This window comes from Osmerus mordax, chromosome 28, assembly GCF_038355195.1.
Source record: "Osmerus mordax isolate fOsmMor3 chromosome 28, fOsmMor3.pri, whole genome shotgun sequence".
NCBI lineage: Eukaryota > Metazoa > Chordata > Actinopteri > Osmeriformes > Osmeridae > Osmerus > Osmerus mordax.
The window spans coordinates 3,294,769-3,315,248 of NC_090077.1; the positions used below are offsets into that span (position 1 = coordinate 3,294,769).

General features: G+C 46.1%; 2 protein-coding genes across 3 annotated transcripts; one reads left to right on the plus strand and one right to left on the minus strand.

Moving 5' to 3' along the window:
• Positions 1-788: 788 nt before the first annotated feature.
• si:ch211-158d24.2 (multiple epidermal growth factor-like domains protein 9) lies at positions 789-16,509 on the minus strand. Of its 2 annotated transcripts, none has more exons than XM_067231069.1 (6): positions 15,825-16,509; positions 12,718-12,916; positions 6,583-6,722; positions 5,547-5,696; positions 3,192-3,464; positions 789-3,062 (listed from the first exon to the last, which is right to left on the minus strand). In XM_067231069.1, exons 1-6 carry the CDS (start codon positions 16,387-16,389, stop codon positions 2,542-2,544), a joined length of 1,848 nt encoding a protein of 615 aa, XP_067087170.1. In that variant the 5' UTR covers positions 16,390-16,509; the 3' UTR covers positions 789-2,541. The 2 variants fall into 2 exon arrangements, with proteins under 2 accessions (XP_067087170.1, XP_067087171.1); XM_067231070.1 differs by having other exon boundaries at positions 3,192-3,461; positions 15,825-16,508.
• Positions 16,510-17,404: 895 nt separating this feature from the next.
• Positions 17,405-20,239, plus strand: LOC136937918 (serine/threonine-protein phosphatase 6 catalytic subunit-like). Its single transcript, XM_067231071.1, has 7 exons — positions 17,405-17,697; positions 18,091-18,186; positions 18,295-18,360; positions 18,479-18,620; positions 18,772-18,851; positions 19,008-19,217; positions 19,348-20,239. The coding sequence occupies exons 1-7, from the start codon at positions 17,623-17,625 to the stop codon at positions 19,594-19,596; spliced, it is 918 nt and encodes a 305-aa protein (XP_067087172.1). The 5' UTR covers positions 17,405-17,622; the 3' UTR covers positions 19,597-20,239.
• The last annotated feature ends 241 nt before the right edge of the window (positions 20,240-20,480 follow it).

Consider the following 20,480-nt stretch of genomic DNA (forward strand, 5'->3'; position numbering starts at 1 on the left):
AGCTGGAGAGGGCCAGCTCCTCAGCAGGAGTGAAGTCCTGTGGAGGAGGGCCCCCCAGTTTTCTTTGCCTAATTTTTCTTCCTGTTGGCTGCAAGCAATTTCATTGTTCTAGGCCCTTTGTAGCTATACCAAAATCCTACAAAAGGGACTGACTCAGGCAAGTAAGCCTTGTAGTCCTACTTGTTGGCCTTAAAATATGTGCAAGTATTGCCTACTGCTACTTACCGTTTTTAATTATGTTTTTATATTTATTTATTTATTTGCTCCCACGATCGTTTGCCACTGCCAGGGTTGCAACTAAAACAATACAGAAACAAAAGTTTAACGTTATGGAATGCGCACGTGTAATTACGGTCACATCTTGTGCCCGGGGCAGTGATATCAATAATGTAGCTTACGCATTTACAGCGTCTGCTATTTTCTGCCAGCTTGGCAGCAGCTACTTTGTTGACTTTTGCCTGTATTATATGTCTGTATTCGTGATATGTTTGTATTACAATATTTCACTCAGGAGGAGTAGACAAAGTTTGTAAGATTATTGTCCGCTCCTCCTCCGTGAAATATGCGGCTCTTGTTTGGTCCATGTTTGCGATTGGACATATGGTGCAAACACCGCCCCTTTATGTGAACGCGCACGTCTGTAGATCAAGGCCAACAAACCACTGTGCATGCATAACACAACAACATTAGCGAAGGGTGTGGCCCTACTTTCCCCGGTAGCGTAGGTTGTAGATGAATGACTAATGCGAATGACATGCACAAACGGAACCACAAGGACTAACCAATAAATCCAATTTTATTTAATGTTGTGATTGAGACAAATCTCAGTTAGTAGTATTTACACCATCATTTCTATTTGAGAACAGCAGGTTAGGATAAACTAATCTTAAAGAGTAACTTGTATTCCCAACTCTGTGGACTGTGCCTAAATGTACCCTTCTTGTGGAAGGGAAATGACTTCAGTGAGTACTTAGTTCTACGTACCTGTACAATATTAATGATTCTATTCACATTCGTCTGTACAATGTCCTATGCATATTTACAGTGATCACATTGGGGACAGAAGCAGTGCCTGAGGAGTGCGTTCCATTACTAGCTAACCCTTTAATGATGGGCTGTCAGCCCCTTAGAAAACATAGTCATTATGTTGTCAAGTATTGTGGCAAGCAACGCATCCATTTCTTTTATACAGAATTCAAAGACTGACAAAAATAAAAATGAACAGTAACTACTTGGAAAATTGGTTCATCAACGTCTGTTGAGTTATGTCTTTCTTAGACCTGCAGATCCAAAACTCAGATTACGAAAGAAAGAGAAAAAGTGACAGTCCATAAAGGTGTTATGAGCCACAGTGATAAGTGGGTAGAGGCTAGGTACAAGATAGGGCAGCTTTATAATTTATACACTCCTCTTTGAATACGCAAGGTAAAAGACCGGGCAACTCTTCATAAAGGATCAAACTTGAGAAACTGAGCAGGAGATGAGGTCATTAATGTTTTTAGGTTAGCCAGCAGTCTTAAATGTTCCCCGACAACTCTCACAAGAAGACATGTACTGTACATGAAAACATATTGCCCATTTCAATTACTATTCAATATAGCACACGAGATAAAACACCATGAATAACACGCCATACATGTGCAGCATCCCCCCCCCCCAGAACAAAACTTAAAACAATAAATAAAAAATGACTAAAAATGAATTAAATAACAATCATTGTCTCCACCAGATCGCTCTTCAAGTTATAACTTAAACTGTTCATCGTTTGTAAGTTGTAAAACGCTAGTCTCCAGGTGAGGTCTTCAGTAAGCTGCATAAGAATCTGTGTGCTCTCACCCATCTTGACCCTCCAGGAACTAGACCCTTCCAACTCTGCAACAGCGCACTCTACTGGGCACATCTAAAGCAAAGCACCCTACACTTTTTAACAACATTTTCACTGGTGTTCTCATGTGGAGAAACCATTCATCTTCAGTAATGATACCACTTTCTACCTGCAGTTAGGTGCCAGTCAGGTGCTACTGTAGGCTAGCCATTCTTTTGTCTTCTGCATGTTGCTGCTGAGAGTATGACTTGGTCGTTGAGTAACCCTAAAGGTTCGTCATTATTTGAGATGGAAGGGTATCAGATAATCCATGGGAAATAGCTTGGTGCCAAGCAGGGGCCGGAAAAACCTTTGGCTGGGTTACATGGGTGTGTGTGTGTGTGAGATGTTGCAATTCAAACACCCTGATTCAAACTGATAAGGACATCAATAATGATGTGTCCAAGAGCAACAACAAAAAAAGAGCTTGATCGATCAAATTAGAGACAAACTCAAAACAACATTCCTTCCCTTTTTTTGTTGTCGTTTTGTTTCCGGAACCCGTTTGGTCATGTCTGGCCTAATGCAAAACCGTTATGATGCGCCAGAGGCAACTGGCTACCGAGTCGTCACACTGGGAAGCTTTGGGGTTTGGTGTGTCCAGCAGCGTCGGAAAAGGTCGTCAACCACGTACTCATGTCTCTCGTCGTACACGTGACGTCCAGCCTGCTGAGCGGCTAGGCCTTGTAGCAGTTTGGGGCGTGCGTGGTGAGCGCCAGCTGGCCGTTGGGCGTCACCTCGTTGGCCTCGTCCTCCAGCAGGCCCGACACGTCGGCGTTGGGGATGCTGTCGTGGTAGCTGCTGAAGCTGATGTTGTCCTCCTTCAGCTCGATGGTCCAGAAGGGAGCATTGAGCTTGCGGTTCTGGTACTCGCGGTAGGTGTAGACTCCCCCGACGAAGCCCAGGAGCAGCAACACCACCAGGATGATGACGGCCAGGATGATGATGTTGAACTGGGTCCAGGAGACCTCGGTCAGGGCCGCCGTGGTGTTGTCCGTGGGGCTTCCCAGGCTGGTCAGCAGGGCCTGGGTGGTGGCGGCGCTCAGCAGGGTGGTGGAGTTGGTGGTGGAGGTGGATGGTGGGGCGCTGGTGAGCACGGTGGGGATCATAGTGGTAGAAGGGGTAGCAGACATGGTGTTTGTGGTCTTGGGGGCTTCTGATGTCGTTCTGGTTACCGGGATTGGAATGACCCGGGTTGCTAAAAAATAAATAACGAAAGTTAACCATGTTCATTCGATCAAAATGACGTTTTTGTGATCGTAATTTTCCATCTGAAATGTGCATGTTTTGATCCAGGCCAGTCTTTCTCCCCTGGTAAAACCCTTACCTGGGCGGGTGCAGTTGTGGGCACGGGCGTCTCCTGTGAAGCCGGGGGCGCACAGCTGGCAGCGAGGCCCTGTGGTGTTGTTGACGCAGCTCAGGCAGTGCCCAGTGACCGAGTGGCAGGGCTGGGCAGGACCTCTGGGGTCTGCATTCCCACTGCAGTCACAAGGCACACACCCACCAGCCGAGCTGTAGAAGCCAGCGCTGCAGCTGTCACACTGCTGACCACTGTACCCAGGAAGGCAATCGTCACACACTGGGAACCCATCAGAGTCTGCTGAAACAAAAGCACACACAGACACACACACACACAAACAGTCATTATGGAGCTTCAGACAAACGTGACTGTGTTCATGCTCTGCCACTAGAGGGCGTACATGTACCATATGAATGCTTTTTGACAGACTGGACTGTACTTGGATGAGGCAAGCTTCAATAGTAGCTCGGTTTCCAGTAAACATACAAGGAAACTAGGCTCATGTTAATGATTGGAACAAGGGAGGGACAACGCAGAACCAATCAATGTGGGATACAGAGGACAGACTATTCTCAAGTGGCTATGAACCCTGAACTCGCCAGGAAGACTCATCTGACAAACGCGTGGAGCTACCGCTGTGAAATCCGACTGTAATTCAATTGAATAAAAAAAAAAAAAAAACACATGGCTATCTCCTGCAGGGTCGGGTTCCCTCCCACCCTCTGCTCCTCAGTAATATGATGCTTCCACACAGGAACCTTGTCTTCCGAGGGCAGCGCTGACGAGCGTCCCGTCTCCTCCACTCCCTGCCCTGTGGGGGAAACGTGCCCCGACACGTCTCCTTCACCTTTCAAATGAGCTCGCCAGCTCCTCACATAGCGATGGTGGGTTCATGTCGCTGTTTCACTTCCAACAACACCTCTCTTGACTCTCTCAAATGATTCTCAGTGGGTCTCTCGGGCTGAAGTTGGGCCCAGCAGAGAGACAAAGTGTCATGGCCACCAGGAGGGAAACGTGAACCAGTCAGGACCGGGGCTTGGGACCTGTACATGGAACCTGACCTGGTTATTTACCCATCAGCCCCTGCTGCATTTCCCTCCGCACCCTGGCAGGCCTAGCTTTCATTCTCACTGCAGTTGTTCTCTCGTTCGCTCTCGCTCAGAGAGTATGTGTGGAGAGAGAGAGAGACTGGAAGAGAGAGGGAAAGTCAATGTTTTGTTAGCCTAAGGATGAATGAGACGAGCCATCCTGTACCATTGAGAAAAGAGAGGCCGTGCACGGATCATTTCATATATGTGACCTACATGCTACGTCCGCACGCGCTCCTCACTCGCACCCTGTAATTGCCCCCTCCCTCACAGTATAAAAATATGTAATGTTGACAAACACCCTACGTCCAATCAGCATATGTGGAAGGCCTCCTGCAGTTCCTTGACATGGTACTGCATTATGGTACCAACCCCCCCCCCTCCCATTTGTCAGTTGCCAGGGCAACCTGTGCCTGGGGCACATGCCTCCATCTCCCTGTACAGTTCTCTCCATATGCATCCCATCCTCCATACGCTTCCCCCATCCAAGCTAACAGCGTGTAGAGATCTGCGGGCTTCATCTCATGGGGCTATCTGTCAGGGAACATCTCGGCTGACTCCTCACACACGGCAGCATCCTCTCCCGTAGCTTTCTGAAGGCTGCACGGTGCCCATCCCCCCCTGGTCTGCTGCTGCCTGACTTGCTGTGAAGTGGCCCAGCTGTGCTCATGTGTGTTCCATGTTCAGCTCAGCCCTCCCCTCCCACTGCCTCATGCTCAGTGACACTGCATAACCCCCCCCCCCCCCGCCCCGCGGCCCTGGCTGGGCAAACACAACCTGACATCCTCTGACCCTCTCCACATGGCTGTTGCCAGGCCACTAGGAACCAATGGGAAGCCGTCAGAAGTCACATGGCGGATGCTGATTGGTCCCGCTGGAGGGTGGGAGAGGTGAGAAGAGGGAGAGGTGAGGGGAAGTGACAGGGGCCCTGTCCGTGTCTCTGACTTCAGGGCTCAGGCCCCAGCTGCTGAGGTGCCACTTCTATTCAATACGCGGCGAAACCTCGGCTGGCTAATTCACAACAATGCTTTTTTTCAAATCTGCTTGCCCTTAAAAATACTTTTCACCTTTGATACCCTGTGGTTACGCATCTTATCTGCCAGATAAAACAGATTTGCTGCTCTGGTATCAGCCGGAATGTATATATCGATGCCGAGGCTACCCACAGGACAGTGAGTCAGCTGAAAAGTAACGACCGTCCAAAGCACCCTCGCAGCCCTGACCGATGTGACCCTCAGATGAGGAGCGAGGGGCGGACTGATTGGGCCTGGCCGGGGGGGTCCTGGATCCTCACCAGACTGACAGCTGCCGGTGGAGCTGGTGTTGGAGCAGGGGCAGGAGACACAAGCGTCTGACGGGGCAGCTCCGGGGCTCCGGTAGAACTTGAGCTTGCACTCCTCACAGTTGTTTCCTTTGGTGTTGTCCAGACAGTTCAGACAGATGCCTGCAGAAGAAACAAGAGAACAAATTGGAACTTAATCTGAGGGAAATGGGGAGGGAGATTGTTCACCTGGGGCCAAGATTCTCAAGCGGGTTTGTTGCAACATGTTTTATTATTATTCCTTTTAAAATGATTAATTAATCATTTCATAAGTAAAAGCCTGTGTCTGGGTCTTTATATGATCAAGATTAGTACAGCTGAGATTGAGGCCTAGCTTTTTATCTGTTTTTTCACAGAAGCTGGCCTCGGCCTTCATGGTAGAGTGGATGCAGAATGAAACCGTGGTGAATCCAGGCAGTCATCTGGTGTCTATGAGATACACTAGGCACAGGTAGCCTGATATCTGATATTTGCTGCCTTGTTTTCTATCCCATGACCTTCCTTTCTGTAAAGGACGCCTCTGGCTATTACGCCAATGCAATCACTAACAAGGACTCGGAGGGAGAAACAATCTGCTTAGATGCAAACGCAACGAGTCACTTCTGTTTGTCTGGGCAGACACAAGTGTACTTTGCTGTGTTGGCATCCAGTGCCCTTTACGTAATAGCACTGTGTATGGGAAGGCTCATAGGGGTACTAGAAGTCAAACAGGAGCTCAGTAAATCCACTGCATTCTTCCTCTGATCCCAGAAAAGGCTCCTGTGCACCATCTGGCTCTTCATCACAGATGGGGGTTTGAAAAAAAGAAAAGTCCCACCTTTACCCCGTGCATGGCCTCTCAATAACTTTGAGTGTTCTCTCAGAGAACTGCCCTCTGGGGAGGTGAACAGCACACGCTCCCATGTTCATGATTGATAGCCCGTAGGAGGCAGTGTAACCTGTGGTGGCTGTGCTTGGCCGTGTGGTTTCAGTGTGTGTGTGTGTGTGTGTGTGTGGGGGGGCTGCTTACCGGATTGGGGGTGGCAGTAGTTGGTGTGGTTGTTGCACTGGCACGGCTGGCATCCCGTGCTGCTGAAACGGAAGAACCCTGGATGGCATTCGTCGCACTTGGGCCCGTACACGCCAGTCTTACACATACACATCCCTGAGCTGGAAGAAACCAAACGACACACAGGTGAGTACTTCATCCTTCAGATACCGCGGGGCTCCCAACAAAAAAAGAAGAACTCCCTCATGCTTTGGTGAAGCGAGGCTTGGGGAGAGGACCTGATCTGTTCGAAAAGAGACTTTCCGTGCTCGCTAAGAAAAAGCCTCCGTATTCAGCTAGAGAGCCTCTAATAGGGGAAAGGGGCTTAGCCATGGCGCTCTATTCGCAGCAGATGATTCCGGGTGATTCCACGCATGAGCTCCTGCAGGTTCCCCTTCAGTGGGTTCTCTCATCAATCCATCTGCTCCCCATAACTCACACTCGGTGCCCTCGTCCACCAGAGCCTCCTCTCTGTGGGAAGCACAGCCCTCTCCAAGCTGGTCACTATGTCATGGGTTAGCCTAGCCTCCCATCCTCCTGCAGTTCAAAGCTGTCTAGACCTTTCATATATAATTCCACAAACATGTCTGGTGTGGTTTTGGGCTGCTGCAGAGTCCCAGACTGGAAGGTTCAGGAACAACATCTGGTCCAAGGCTGGGGAGGCCTTGTTGACAAAAACAGACCAGGGAGGCAGGCATGTGACAATCTTTCCTTGGAGCGGGGGCCTCTTTGCAGCCAGGTTTTCTCATCACAGAACGTGACCTTGAGAGCTGAGTGGGTCAGGGCACCTGTGGGACTCTCGTCAGGGATTCAAGCGGGGCTCAAGTGCTCTCAGTGAGACTGAGGAGGAAGAAGCCCATTCCCCATCGCCCCGTCTCTGGCTCGGAAGAAAGGGAGCGGCCGGGATGACAAAGAGAACGGGCTCGCGAAAGATCCGTCTCGAGCGATCATTCATTTAAACGCCACCGCCTACGGGGCTTATATTCAATCTCAGAGTTTACAGTTGTCTGGAAGTACAAACACGCGAGCGAATGAGATGAAACGTCGTCCTGATTTACCACTAACGTCGATGAAAACACATTTTCACGAAAGTAATAGCGGATTGGTTCAAACAGCTCCGCTCCACTTGAATGTGCGTAGGAGTCATTGTGTTTGTCGAGCTGTGTGTAGGATTGCCATCAGCTGGAAATAACCAATCGCAGTGGAGCGTGCTTTCTGTTTGATTATCCAGTCCTGCTCTCACCTACTTAAGTCCAATTAGATGTGAGCTCTTTAGCGCCCCACCTCTTTGGACGCTTTCCCAAATGATTTATTTCATTCACTAATGGGTCCTGTCCAAATGCCAACAGTTGCCTGTGTTTCACCTGCATTTTCTCGGGGCTGCGTGGTTAGCCTACTAAGACACACAGGCTGCTGTTGAATTATACATCAGGCCGACCCATGCGGCCAGGAGAGGGGAGGGGGGGGGGGTCTTGGTTCACAGAGGGAGGGCACATCCCGGCACTCCTACAGCCTGACAGACCCGTGCTCCCAGGGTTTATTTCAAACTCTCAAGGACACGCAGCCGTGAGTCAGGCCCGAGCAGACCTTATCACCGGCCGGAAACATCAACATGGATACAATGTAAACGCGGACGATTACTTTCAATAACTCTAGTCGGAGAGGGAGCAAGTGCCATTTCCCTGAGTGTGCGTGTGAGCCTGATTCAAATGAGGCCAGGCTTGGGTAGACCACTGCTCTTGATGCAAATAAGACGCTTCAATGGTAATGCCAAGTGGGGCGTAAGGGAACTGTTGAGAACATGGCGAGGAGATCAACAGCTTTGTATGGGCCCCAGACTCACACAAAGACACATATCCCAACACGTGTGGGGTAGACAAAGGACACGCGCACCGTCACATGACCCCATTACATTACATTACATTTAGTCATTTAGCAGACGCTCTTATCCAGAGCGACTTACAGTGAGTACTATGGGACATTCCCCCGAGGCAAGTAGGGTGAAGTGCCTTGCCCAAGGACACAACGTAATTTTGCACGGCCAGGAATCGAACTGGTAACCTTCTGATTACTAGCCCGACTCCCTCACCGCTCAGCCATCTGACTCCCATTATCAATTATTCTGAGAACAACAATCCCCAAAACAGCAAAACAGGGTGCTGAGATATGGTTGGCCACATCGAAAACCGAGCAGTTTTTTTTCTCCTCTCCCCTGAGTTGCGTAACCAATTGCGGCGAACGCGGTATGGCTGTTCCCCACACCTCCCTCCCTCCCTCCCTCCCTCCCTGGTGAAGAAAACGCACAGGAAATGTAGACGCGCTTTCCCCACGTCTGTTCCAGTGATTCAGTCTCTCTGATGTAAGAGGCTTTTCTATTCTCGCCAAAGACAGCAGATGGTGAGAAAATCTCAGTCTAATATGTTTTCACCGGGACAGCGACAGTGTCGCACACGACAGCATCACCCCTTCTGAGCACAGATTGATGGCCCGCTTCCCTCATCTCTCTCTGGCTGCCCTCGGCCAGGACCCGGCCTGGGACAACGCCACAGAACCTACCATCTATGGGACGCTTCCAGCCTCTCCCACACCAACTCTTTATTACGGCATGGCATTACAAATGGCGGATACGAGCAGTGAACAGATTGTCCCCCCCGACTTAAGACGGAAACACAGGGGGGACCAGAGGCATGAAACGGCCAAGGGGCTGGTTAGGGGGGTGGACACCGTGCATTCCAGAGACAGCTAAGACCTGGATATTATTATAAGGCTTGTCCCTCCCTCACAATGAGCAGTAATCCCAGGTTCCTGTTCATGCCTCATGAACGCAGACTTGTGTTTTCTCCACTTTGACAGGGGGGAGAGGGGGGGGAGGGGTTTGTTATTGTTTTGGTTAGGGTTTCGCTAGGCTGAAGGCTCTGACGGGGCCAACCGCTCCGCGTTAGAGCTGCATATTAAGTAGGTCAGTATTACATCGCAAACGAGGCTTAACCCCGTTCCGTTGCGCTGCTGCCATGGTAATGCCGGACATGCTCTGCGCATGCCTGGGGAATCACAATAGACTGAGAACATAGTAGCCCCCCTTGGCAGAGTGGCCTTCTAGCCCCCCAGGGAAGCAGGAGACATCAGAGACTCTTCTTAAGAGTTGTCATTCACCTAGGGGGGAAGTGAGGCCGACAGGAGAGATGTACACTGATCCACTCTAAGCGGGGCCCATTGGCTGTCTGAGCTGCCAGCGCCAACTACTCAAAGAGAGGGCATTAACAACAAGGGCCAAGAGTTGTGCTTCGTTCTAGAGAGGGGAGGGAGGAGGGGCTCCGGATCACACAGTGGGTCAGTTATGTAACGCAGCTCACAATGTGCTGGAGGTCATAGAGAAGCATCTTCGCTCCTGCTGTCGCGGCAACAAAGCCGCCCCACTGGGCCCGTGGTCGCGCACGCTGGCTTGGACGCCGTCGACCGTTTGTCAGTGTGTGGTCTCCTGCAGCTGGCCCGAGTTAGCGGGCAAAACAAACCACCTGTGTTTCTGTCAGAACACCCAGCTGTGGAACTGGAGCAGGTGCCCACATTACCGGATTCACTACTGTGCTCTTCGTAGCACCCTAGAAAAAACCACACTACAGCTTATAAAGTGAGGCTATTAAGTTACTTCAGGATAGGATATTAGCTAAAGGTCTCTTAGATCAATGTAGCCAACAAAGCTATGCTATGGTGCCAAACACCTGTGTTGACCCTGACAAACTGGTGACAAATGATACGACCCTTTCACAGGTAAGAAAACATTTTGGGCGTGAGTGCCAGAGGGCTTCCCTGATTCCCTGGCGGAATAAATGGCTGATTTACATGTAAGAGAAAGGGCTGTTGACAATCATTCAAATCAGGCTACTGCATGTGAGACCAAAGGACCAGGCGGAAACATCTGCACCCAGAATCAATATTTCATTACCAACTGTGGCACCATTCGATAAAAAAAAATTATGTGCAGCTTTGCAAATGATGCCTGGAAGGACTGACCCAAATAAACTATTGATATACTGTAACTGTTATGGTGGAAGGATGCAATTTCAACCAGACCACGTTTGTTTATAAAATACTGACAAATTACATTCCTAATTTCCAATTTATCTGCCGAATGGACTAAATTAGATTACAGAGCAATGCCAGTTAATGTGGGCCGAGAGGTAATTGCCAGTAAAGTTGCCATGTATAAATGCATGAACTCAGAAGGGTACACGTTTTAATCTCTTAGCAACAGTTAGCAGACAATAAAGTAGAGGGTCTCATATCATCTGAACGCCTAATTGCTACCGGTCTGTTAAATAAAGTCCCCTTGTACACATACTGTAATAGTGAAAGTGGCCATCATAATCTTCAGTCATGCTTGTGAGAAAACGTAGAACAACAAAACCCCCCTTTTAGCTGGGAGCAGTAAAACAGAGCTGAGCGTGAGCGGTGCCCCTCGACTCCCTGAGGAATGAGACCAAACTAAGAGGAGTATCAGGAATCTGGCAGGTTCTGACTCGTTTCCCCCTGTCCTGGTGTCTCCACACGAGAACATTACAACCTACTTTAGTCGACCCTTAACGAACAGTGTGTGTCATTCGCTATCAGCGGTTGGTTCCTGAGGATGTTCATAGATTCAGTCGTTATTTTTTGTTATCGGCATGAGCAAATAATCAACCTGAGGCCCTGAGTGGCGGTCAGTTACAGTTGCTGTGACAGACAGACCCTATAGACCACGGCTGTTTTCCTTTTTTTTGGGCCCCCTGTGGATGTATTTTGGTAAAGTGCACAGCAGGACACAGTAAGACTCTCTGCCTCTTACAGACGAGTGATTCCAACATGGTGGACAGTGCAGGCCAAGTAGGCTGGGGGCCAAATAGTGGATTCTTACTACAATACTGGCTAAACACCAACAATAAATTGGAAAACATATTATGGGTATCCCACGGCGATAAAATATTGATAAAAATATTATAAAGAATTTAGTCAACCAGCAAAATAATTCAGTCTGGATATTCCATTCAAATTCAAGTGTGTATGCTGAATGTTGCTGAACCAGTGCATGATAGATACAATGAATCTAATCTCATTCTTCTTCTGTGGTTTCAGTACCACGTGGACCTGGTGGTATGCTGAACAAACCTCAGCGAATGCATTTATATCTCCATCAAATTATAGGATGAACGAGACAATAAGCGCAATATGTGGGCTTGACGCCCTGTCACTAAATAAGAGACATTCCCTAAAGCTGAAGCCTGGAGGGGGTCTGGGAGCTAGCTAATCTGTGTAAATCATAGTGATTACCCACTGAGCGAGCTAGGCTGTGCTACGCTAGTTTGGCTAGCACTGTTTATAGTAGGCTCAGACTGTCTGAGAAGGATCATATGTATGCTTGCGTGTGAAGGCTTGGAGCCACAAACGCCCCATGCCCCGTTATCCACTTCATCTGAGTTTTACTGCACTGCACATCGTTCCATTACTAGATTAAGAAATGATGATGCATGTCATACGCTTCGGTTTTCTTCAATAATAACATCATGTGTATCTGGATTTAACGTCAGTCTGTTCTTCGGAGTTGTTTCACTGTCGTTGACATGTCACAACACCATATATAGTACCTCATGGATTCTTTCTGACCAGTCACATTCCTGTCAATGGTTAGAAGCAAAAATACAGCAGCTATTTTTACCATGTTCCTAACCCACACACACTGCCTTCCTCTGAGTCGAGCTTCTTACGATAAACAGAAAAACTCAATGTAAGTTATGGTGCGCGTGTTTGGTTTGGCTCTCGAAATGAAACCGAGAGCGGACCTCCACAGTGTCCCCGGTGGCCGGGGGGGGCAGGGGGGGGGGGGGGGGGGGCGGTTATTGGCCTCACTGGCTCTGCTACTGATCCAGATGAGGAGGGTAATGACTCAGAGGAGATAAACAGAACGCTCAGGGGCCGGCAGCCAAACACCACAACACCCTTCGCTCATACAGTTCAACATTCCTCATCTCAATCCCAGACCTGTACCTAGATAAGACTCGTTTGGCTATGACTGGCCCGGCGATATGATCGTGTCAAAGTCCCTGTGGTGTGTGGGTGTGTGTGTGAGGTTGTGAACGCTCTCACCTGTCACACAGGGGCTTCACAGCGCCGAAGGAGTCGCAGCCGCAGGGGAGGCAGCCGGTGGTGCCGTTGGTGAAGTGGCCCTCCTCACAGTCCTCACACTGCAGGCCAGTGTACCCCGACATGCAGGCACACTGGCCCGTGCTCTGGTCACAGTCGTCTGGGTCCAGGACCCCCTCGCTACTGCAGTTGCAGAGAACCTCTACACATTTGGACCAACAAGAAAAGGGGGAGGAGAAGAGGACTGCGTTCAAAACACTGACCGCACACCGATACGATATTCAATGCATGCGTTGTGCGGGCTATGCATCGGATCCCGGCCTACGAAGCCATGCGTCGAGATTTGACGTATCCAAATTCACACTGCGTGTCGTAAGGGGGGAGGATGTGCCAGACATGTGGATGACCCTGTAGATTGCTGACGGCTTATCTATTATTCATCCAAGCTCAGGTTTGGTGTGGTGAGCAGCCACAGGGATGTTTCCTCTCTCTCTCTCTCTCTCTCTCTCTCTCTCTCTCTCTCTCTCTCTGTGCTCTGCTTACCAGTGAAAAAGAAAGAGAAAGAGAGATGCAGAGGGGAGGCAGGGCAGAGAAGTGCTAGAGACGGTCCTGTGGTTTTGTACTGAGGCATAGCGGTCTCAACTGCTTCATGAGGAAATTCCAAGTTTCCCCTTGGTGGATTGTTGAGCTCTGGTCTGTTATTATAGGAGACAGGTTGCTCTAAGTGTAACTCATAGGGGTGACAGCCAAACAGCACTGTGACCTACAGTCTACTGTAAATCATTTCTGAATGGCTGTAGTTTGCCGATATGAAAACATGGCGGCGGTCACAGAAGAAACAAAACATACAGCTGAAATTGTTTGTGACCATGACCATCATGTTAGAGGTAAAGGAATGTCCTTATGGCTACATGTGTTCACCTTTATGGTTACAATATAAGACTGTTATAGATTATCCTGTACTTTGCTACCTATGACAACAGAATACCACCAACATTGTTGTGTGGCAATAAAGTTTGTATCTATCTATCTTTCCTGGAGGTTGTTGACATTTAATGAGATTTAGAACTGTGTGTCAAAACAAAGGAAACGTTGCTTGGTCAGAAGTATGTCTCTGTTGTGAGACAGGTAGCTTTTGAAGCAAACATGATCCACTGTGTACAGTATTTGGTTTGGCAATATTTTGGGGATTGCTATGGAAATCAAAGTCTGCTTAATGTCATTTTATCTAGCTGTAAACATTAGGTTTCCCAATGTCTAGCTGCTGTTACAGAACCTTTATGTAACAGTGCAAGGGCATGGTTATGCAAGCCTGGGCAGCCCTGTCGGCTTTCCACTTGTTCACAGAAGCCATGTCCACTAGAGAACTGTCGGCCAGGATCTACCCCTGGACAGTGAGATCTCGTGCAACTCAGATTAGCACTTGCGCCTACACACACACACACACACACACTCTTTAGGTGGTCTTTTTAGTCTGGAGGCTAGGATTAAAGTAATGTAAAAGGAAGACAAAAATGTATATTTCCCCTCATTAGGCCTAGTCCCAAAATATAAAAATAAATAATGTAATTATAAAATATTAACGTTTCTCTGGTCTTACTTTAGGATAGATTTAGAATAGGAAGGCTCAATTCAAGTTGGTGAAACCAGGCTGAACAATTGGTTAAACCACCAAACTGGTTTGGTATGGTTTTTAACAGAAACTGTGGGTGCAGTTTGGAGGGAAAATAAAGCAAGTGATCTCCACCTCACCTGCCCATGGTTGTTTTTTTCCCAGTTAGGTAACCTGCAAGTGTGGTTGCAGGGTTCAGGTATGCTACAGACAGACATGTGACGAAAGAAATAATAACAATTCCTTAACATGACTACTCTATTTCGCTTGACACACCCTCAATGACAGTGTTTATGCTACAAAAGAACAGGAAAATTTGGTAATCTAACTCCCTTTCATACCTTTGTACTTCAATACAAATTCCTAGTTTTAAAATAGGCTAGGGAGCATGCACTCCACAATGATGACTGGTAGAAATCATACACTTAAGGAGGAACACTTGGGCGCACGTCAATGACACAGATCCTTAGACAGTTGTTTGAGGTGAGGCATTCACCAAGGTGAACCTATTGTTTACATTGTCATCTGAGTTGTACCAGAGTGACCTTTATAGCTTAACAAACACTTGGTTTCATATTTGGCAAATAGGCCTGACAGACTACACAGCATAAGACACACTCTCACAGTCCCCAGTATAGCGGCGAATGTATAGTGTTCCATATTTACAGGAGTAAACAGCCTTCTGTCAGCAGCAGAGGCTCAGTCAGTGAGCCCATCAACGCACACTAATACATGAGGCAGAGAGGTGAAGCAAGGCACTGGGGCTTCTTGGACTGGCCATTTTGGATGCGGTATATCCCCCCCTCACCCCTTTCACTCTACGGATGTTTTTTAGACACAATGAGATCAAACAGCTGTCGAAGCAGAGGCTCCTGGGCTTAATTTAGTGGGCCAACGACTACGAAAACACCTTGATAGAACGCGCTTCCTGATTGTGGAGAGGAGGACTGTGGGGGATTGGATAAATAGACAAAACAACGGGGTAGACCCCCATCACCCCCCACCCCCTCCCAGTTGCATGAGGCACAATGTCAGCTCCTATAATAAAAGGCCCTGTTCAAAGTGGTCGAAATTGGATTATTATTCACATTATTATTAATTGCAGGCTACACTAGATGTACTACATTGAATAATTGCATGTACAATGAACGTTCCCACGACTGTACAGAAGGTTGAAATAGATCATTTGGGAGGGATAAAGCCGTCCATGATACATGGTAGCATATCCATTGTTGCAATCTGACAGATTATTCGGCCGCATTCCCTGCGTCAAAACGGTGCGGAGAGCACTAAAGCGTCTTACAGTAGTTAAGTATTTATAATAAAAGAAACTGGTATTGCAACCATTTTGAAACGTGAACGTGCTGTGAAGATAATTTGTTTTATCGTCATACATTGAGGCATGAGAGAATGTATTGTTTTCTCTCAAATGGAGATGTGGTTTGGAGATACATCTTCGTTATGCATGCATATTTCATATAATATAAAACAAACTCACCTTGACTATTCTCGGTTGAGGTAATATGTGTTTCGATTATATCTGCAGGCCATGCATCATTTGTGGTACGCTGTGAAACCATGGAGACCATGGTCTGCATCATTTTTTCAGGGGGAAAAACTGATGTTTGTGCATCAGTGGATCTTTTGCTAGAACCAGATATTCTGGAGATAAAAGCTGTTATTTGGTTTCTAGTTGTTGATATAGATTCTATGCTCGGTGTAGTTGGGTCTGTTGTCGGTGGCTGAAAGGTGGTTGCGGTTCCCGAGACATGAGATGCAGAGACAGGTCTCGTATTGCTGGTCACGCCGGTAGAAGCAATGCTGGGAGAAGGTGTAAGCCCAGGCAAAGGGCCTAGCACAAATCTGTCCTCAGGTAAGCGATTAGGCATGATGGTGTAATAAGACTCCAAAGTCTCGGAGGCTGAGCGAGGTTTCCTGGAGATAACATTAGACGACGCATCGTAGGGTTTGACGCGCGGTGCGGCTTCAGAAAATCCAATATACACATACAAAATAAATAGCAAAGCCGGAGATATGTACATCATTAAGGACGTTAACCTCATACTTAATTTCAGCTCTCCATGTAAAGCCCTAATAATGGTCTTTCTCAGACCTTTCCCTGAATGGACTCGTTTGCGTACTCCACCATTGATGTCCTCGGCGGCTGTACGATTGTTGTATCAAGCGGCTCCCGTGTTTCACATTCAGTGCAACCTATCACGAATCACTGGATTGCCATAACCATTAGCCAATAGGATTTTTCGGGGAGGTGTTGGGCGTTGTTATGGTTGTATCCGATTTGTTGTATTCAAAAACTCCGCCCACTAGATCATCTGTGGTTATCGAAACGCGAAAACCACACAGGCTTTCAATAAGTCAGATATTAAAAACATTCTAATTCCGACTGAATCTTTCCGGATGATTTCAGTTATTGAAGTAAAATGTTAATAGTTAAAAGATTTGGCCTTAAACAACTCATTCCAACACTTTCAACACATACCAAAAAGGTTATTCCAGAGTCATTTACAGCCTATGTTAAATTAAACTGGCAGCGCATCCGCCTTTCACACCTTTGTTTTTTTTTTGCCATGAGACGATACATCAATGAGTGTGCATAGGCTAATTACTGGAGAGTTGGTTCAATAAAACAAACTCATGAATCACCGTGAATTTTGTCAGACTTTGACTTTTATTGTGGTCTTTGACTTTTATTCTAGGCATTAGACTCTGGAGTTTCACATTCAGTCACTAATGAAAATATTGTAATTGGGCTGAAGAGTAGGCTACACACACTTTGTTATCCATAAAGAAATCTGATCTTTGATACTGTAGCCTAAAATTAATTTTGAAAATTTGCGTTTAACATTTAACATGTATTTTTCATTACGTAATTTGAACCCACTTGAATTTGTGTCGCTTAGTGGTCTAGATGCTCAAAGACACTTGTCAGTTGTGTGAGTGCGCCGCGGTGCGTCCAAATGTGCTTCTTCCTCTACAGACAGAAAGCAGGACTTGCCACCAGTGGGCGACTCAAAAAATTTTTTTAATTGATTTTAACATTGGTGATGATCGGATAAATGAAAAGTACGTCACGAACCAAATATAAACAACTAATCAGTGGTGTCTGAACCACAGGTTTTTTATTTAATGACATTAATACCGGCGGTGTGCCGGGCAGCCCAGGTATATTAAACCAAGTGTAAGATTCAAGTCAACCAGCAGCAGCATCATTCTACGTGATTTGACAGCAGTAGTTGACCTAGCTTGCACTAGCTAGTTTGACAGGAACAGGTACAATGGCGCCACTAGATTTGGACAAATATGCAGAGATCGCAAAGCAGTGCAAATACCTACCCGAAAACGATCTCAAGGTATCTATGCCCTTGCATTCACAGTCTGTGAGCTAGTATTTTAGCTACATAGGATAACGCACAGGCAAGTACATTGTTTGTTGCGTAGCGAGCTAGCTAACTTCACTTCCTAGTAATAGTAGCCAGTAGCGAACGGTAGCTACTGTATCTATCAAGCACCAATGTTCATATTTATATTGTAAAGTTTACATTTTAAAGCGATGCTTAGTTGTAATAACGTTGATTTCTTGTCACTTCCTGACAGGGTTTGCTAAATACAATACAAGCCAACTAGTCCAGCTAACCTAGCAATAAACTACAAGAGCCAGAGGCATGTCATGCTTTTTTTTCTGGAACGTTTATTAATGATAAATATGAACCATTGTTTTGCGTATTCTTCCCCCCTCCCCTCAGAGATTATGTGACTATGTTTGCGACCTATTGCTCGAGGAATCAAATGTCCAACCTGTGTCCACCCCAGTGACAGTGTGTGGGGATATACATGGACAGGTAAACAGTCAAATGCATTAGTCACACTTACATATATACATCTGTATCATTAAAATGGTTAAAGAAATTAACCTCGCTTATTTTTTTAAATATTTTTTTACCTTTTAGTTTTATGATCTGTGCGAATTATTCAGAACTGGAGGACAGGTCCCTGACACAAATTATATATTCATGGTGCGTATGCATTCAGCTATTCTCTCTTGGACTTGTTAATAACTTAACATTATTGATTATATAATGATTATTTCACCATACTTGATCATTAATTTCAGTGTGTTTTTCATCTCTTTAGGGTGACTTTGTCGACAGAGGATATTACAGTTTGGAGACATTCACGTACCTGCTGGTGTTAAAGGCCAAGTGGCCAGACCGTATCACATTACTGAGAGGGAATCATGAGAGCAGACAGATTACTCAAGTCTATGGCTTTTACGGTGAGATTACGATTTTCAATACAGACTGGCACTGACTTCATGGTCGGATTGACTTGTACCTGATGTGCATATTACACGGATATGCTTGTTTTTTTTATAGTCCTTGTTTCTTTTTGTGAGTCTTTATTTAGATGTGTGTTTTGTCTTACAGATGAATGCCAAACCAAATATGGAAATGCCAACGCCTGGCGTTATTGTACCAAAGTGTTTGACATGCTGACAGTTGCTGCAGTAAATATAGTTTCTAAGTATTTAAAATAAATATACATATCTATTTAGTACAATGGAAGCTTCTTTATCACAGTGTCAAAGCAAGATAACAATAAGGTTTTTTTTTCCTGGTCAAGCGTGATATGAAAATAATAATTGTATGTTTGATATTTTCAGCTGATGGATGAGCAGATCCTGTGTGTTCATGGCGGCCTCTCTCCAGACATAAAGACTCTGGATCAAATCAGAACCATTGAGCGTAACCAGGAAATCCCCCATAAAGGAGCTTTCTGTGACTTGGTCTGGTCTGACCCAGAGGATGTAGACACCTGGGCCATTAGCCCCAGGGGAGCTGGGTGGCTGTTTGGAGCAAAGGTCACAAACGAGGTAAGATTTTAGTTTTTCCAAAAGCATTCCTAATGAATTTTCATATCAGTGAGAAAATAGAAGTGTCGTCTCATATAGGAGAAAGTTTCTCATCTTAATTTTTCTCCTCCTTTCCCCCTTTTATATGTAGTTTGTTCACATCAACAACTTGAAGCTGATTTGCCGGGCACATCAACTTGTACATGAAGGCTACAAGTTCATGTTCGATGAGAAGCTAGTTACCGTTTGGTCGGCTCCTAATTACTGCTATCGCTGCGGCAATATTGCTTCTATCATGGTCTTCAAAGATGCCAACACGAGGGAGCCTAAGCTTTTTAGGGCAGTACCTGACTCAGAGAGGGTAATTCCACCCAGGACGACAACACCATATTTTCTCTAAACACAACTCTACTGTCTTTTGCTTCAGCCACGCTTATTTTCACCACATTGTTTTTCTTGTCAGAGAAAAATATACGTCAGTGAAACTGGCAAATTTGGTTTTATTACTTGTAAATACCGTATTGGAATATTTACATTTCGGCTTGTGGTGACAATAAAAATTCACTGTTAATACCATTTAAGTATCAGACTTAGGCGATTCCTCAGATTCACTGTAGCTGACTGAGTATATAAACAAACTAAGTCTTCAATAAAGCCTTTCTTTCCAGCTAACAAAAGTTTAGAACCACAAATGTTGTGGTTCACTCATTAAGTGGCACACTCAAATTTAGTGGTACACAAAAGCTTAATTTATACATTTGCCGGTTTATTGGTGGCACAGTTTTTTTTTCTCAATAGAATTGCTGTTATTTCATAACGTTTACTGTTATTTTTGTATTGAAAATGTATCAAGTTGTATGTATTGTGTAAAAGAGTAGCACTGCAATTAAAATTGCACTTCAGCATTACTGATTTTATGCTCATATGTTTCAATAAATTATGCACTTTGTACTGTCTTGTGATGCATTAATAAATACAAGGTATGAATCTGAAAAACTTGTCAAAGCTAATATGTTTCATAATAAAATTATTATGTAGTTTGATTGTGCAATTTTTGTTTTGTTGACTGAAATCAGTGAATTGAAACAGAACTACCGTGGACAGTATAGAGATATGAATGTTTAACCTTTAACACTACAAATCGGGGGAGAAAAAAGGGATAGCCCTTGTGATATTTGTAAAAGATGTGACACAACTAAATACATGGTCTTAACAAACAGTACTACAATGCAATCCAACCTGTCCAATGAATAGCGACGCAATACGTCGTCAGTCATGTGCTAG

Coding starts and splice junctions, on each gene's coding strand:
- si:ch211-158d24.2 (XM_067231069.1), bottom strand. CDS start 16,389: ATGAGGTTAACGTCCTTAATGATGTACATATCTCCGGCTTTGCTATTT. Junction 6,723..12,717: donor GTGAAGCCCCTGTGTGACAG/GTGAGAGCGTTC, acceptor GGTTTCTTCCAG/CTCAGGGATGTGTATGTGTA. Junction 3,063..3,191: donor CCACAACTGCACCCGCCCAG/GTAAGGGTTTTA, acceptor TTTATTTTTTAG/CAACCCGGGTCATTCCAATC.
- LOC136937918 (XM_067231071.1), top strand. CDS start 17,623: ATGGCGCCACTAGATTTGGACAAATATGCAGAGATCGCAAAGCAGTGC. Junction 18,187..18,294: donor GTGGGGATATACATGGACAG/GTAAACAGTCAA, acceptor TTTACCTTTTAG/TTTTATGATCTGTGCGAATT. Junction 18,361..18,478: donor ACACAAATTATATATTCATG/GTGCGTATGCAT, acceptor TCATCTCTTTAG/GGTGACTTTGTCGACAGAGG.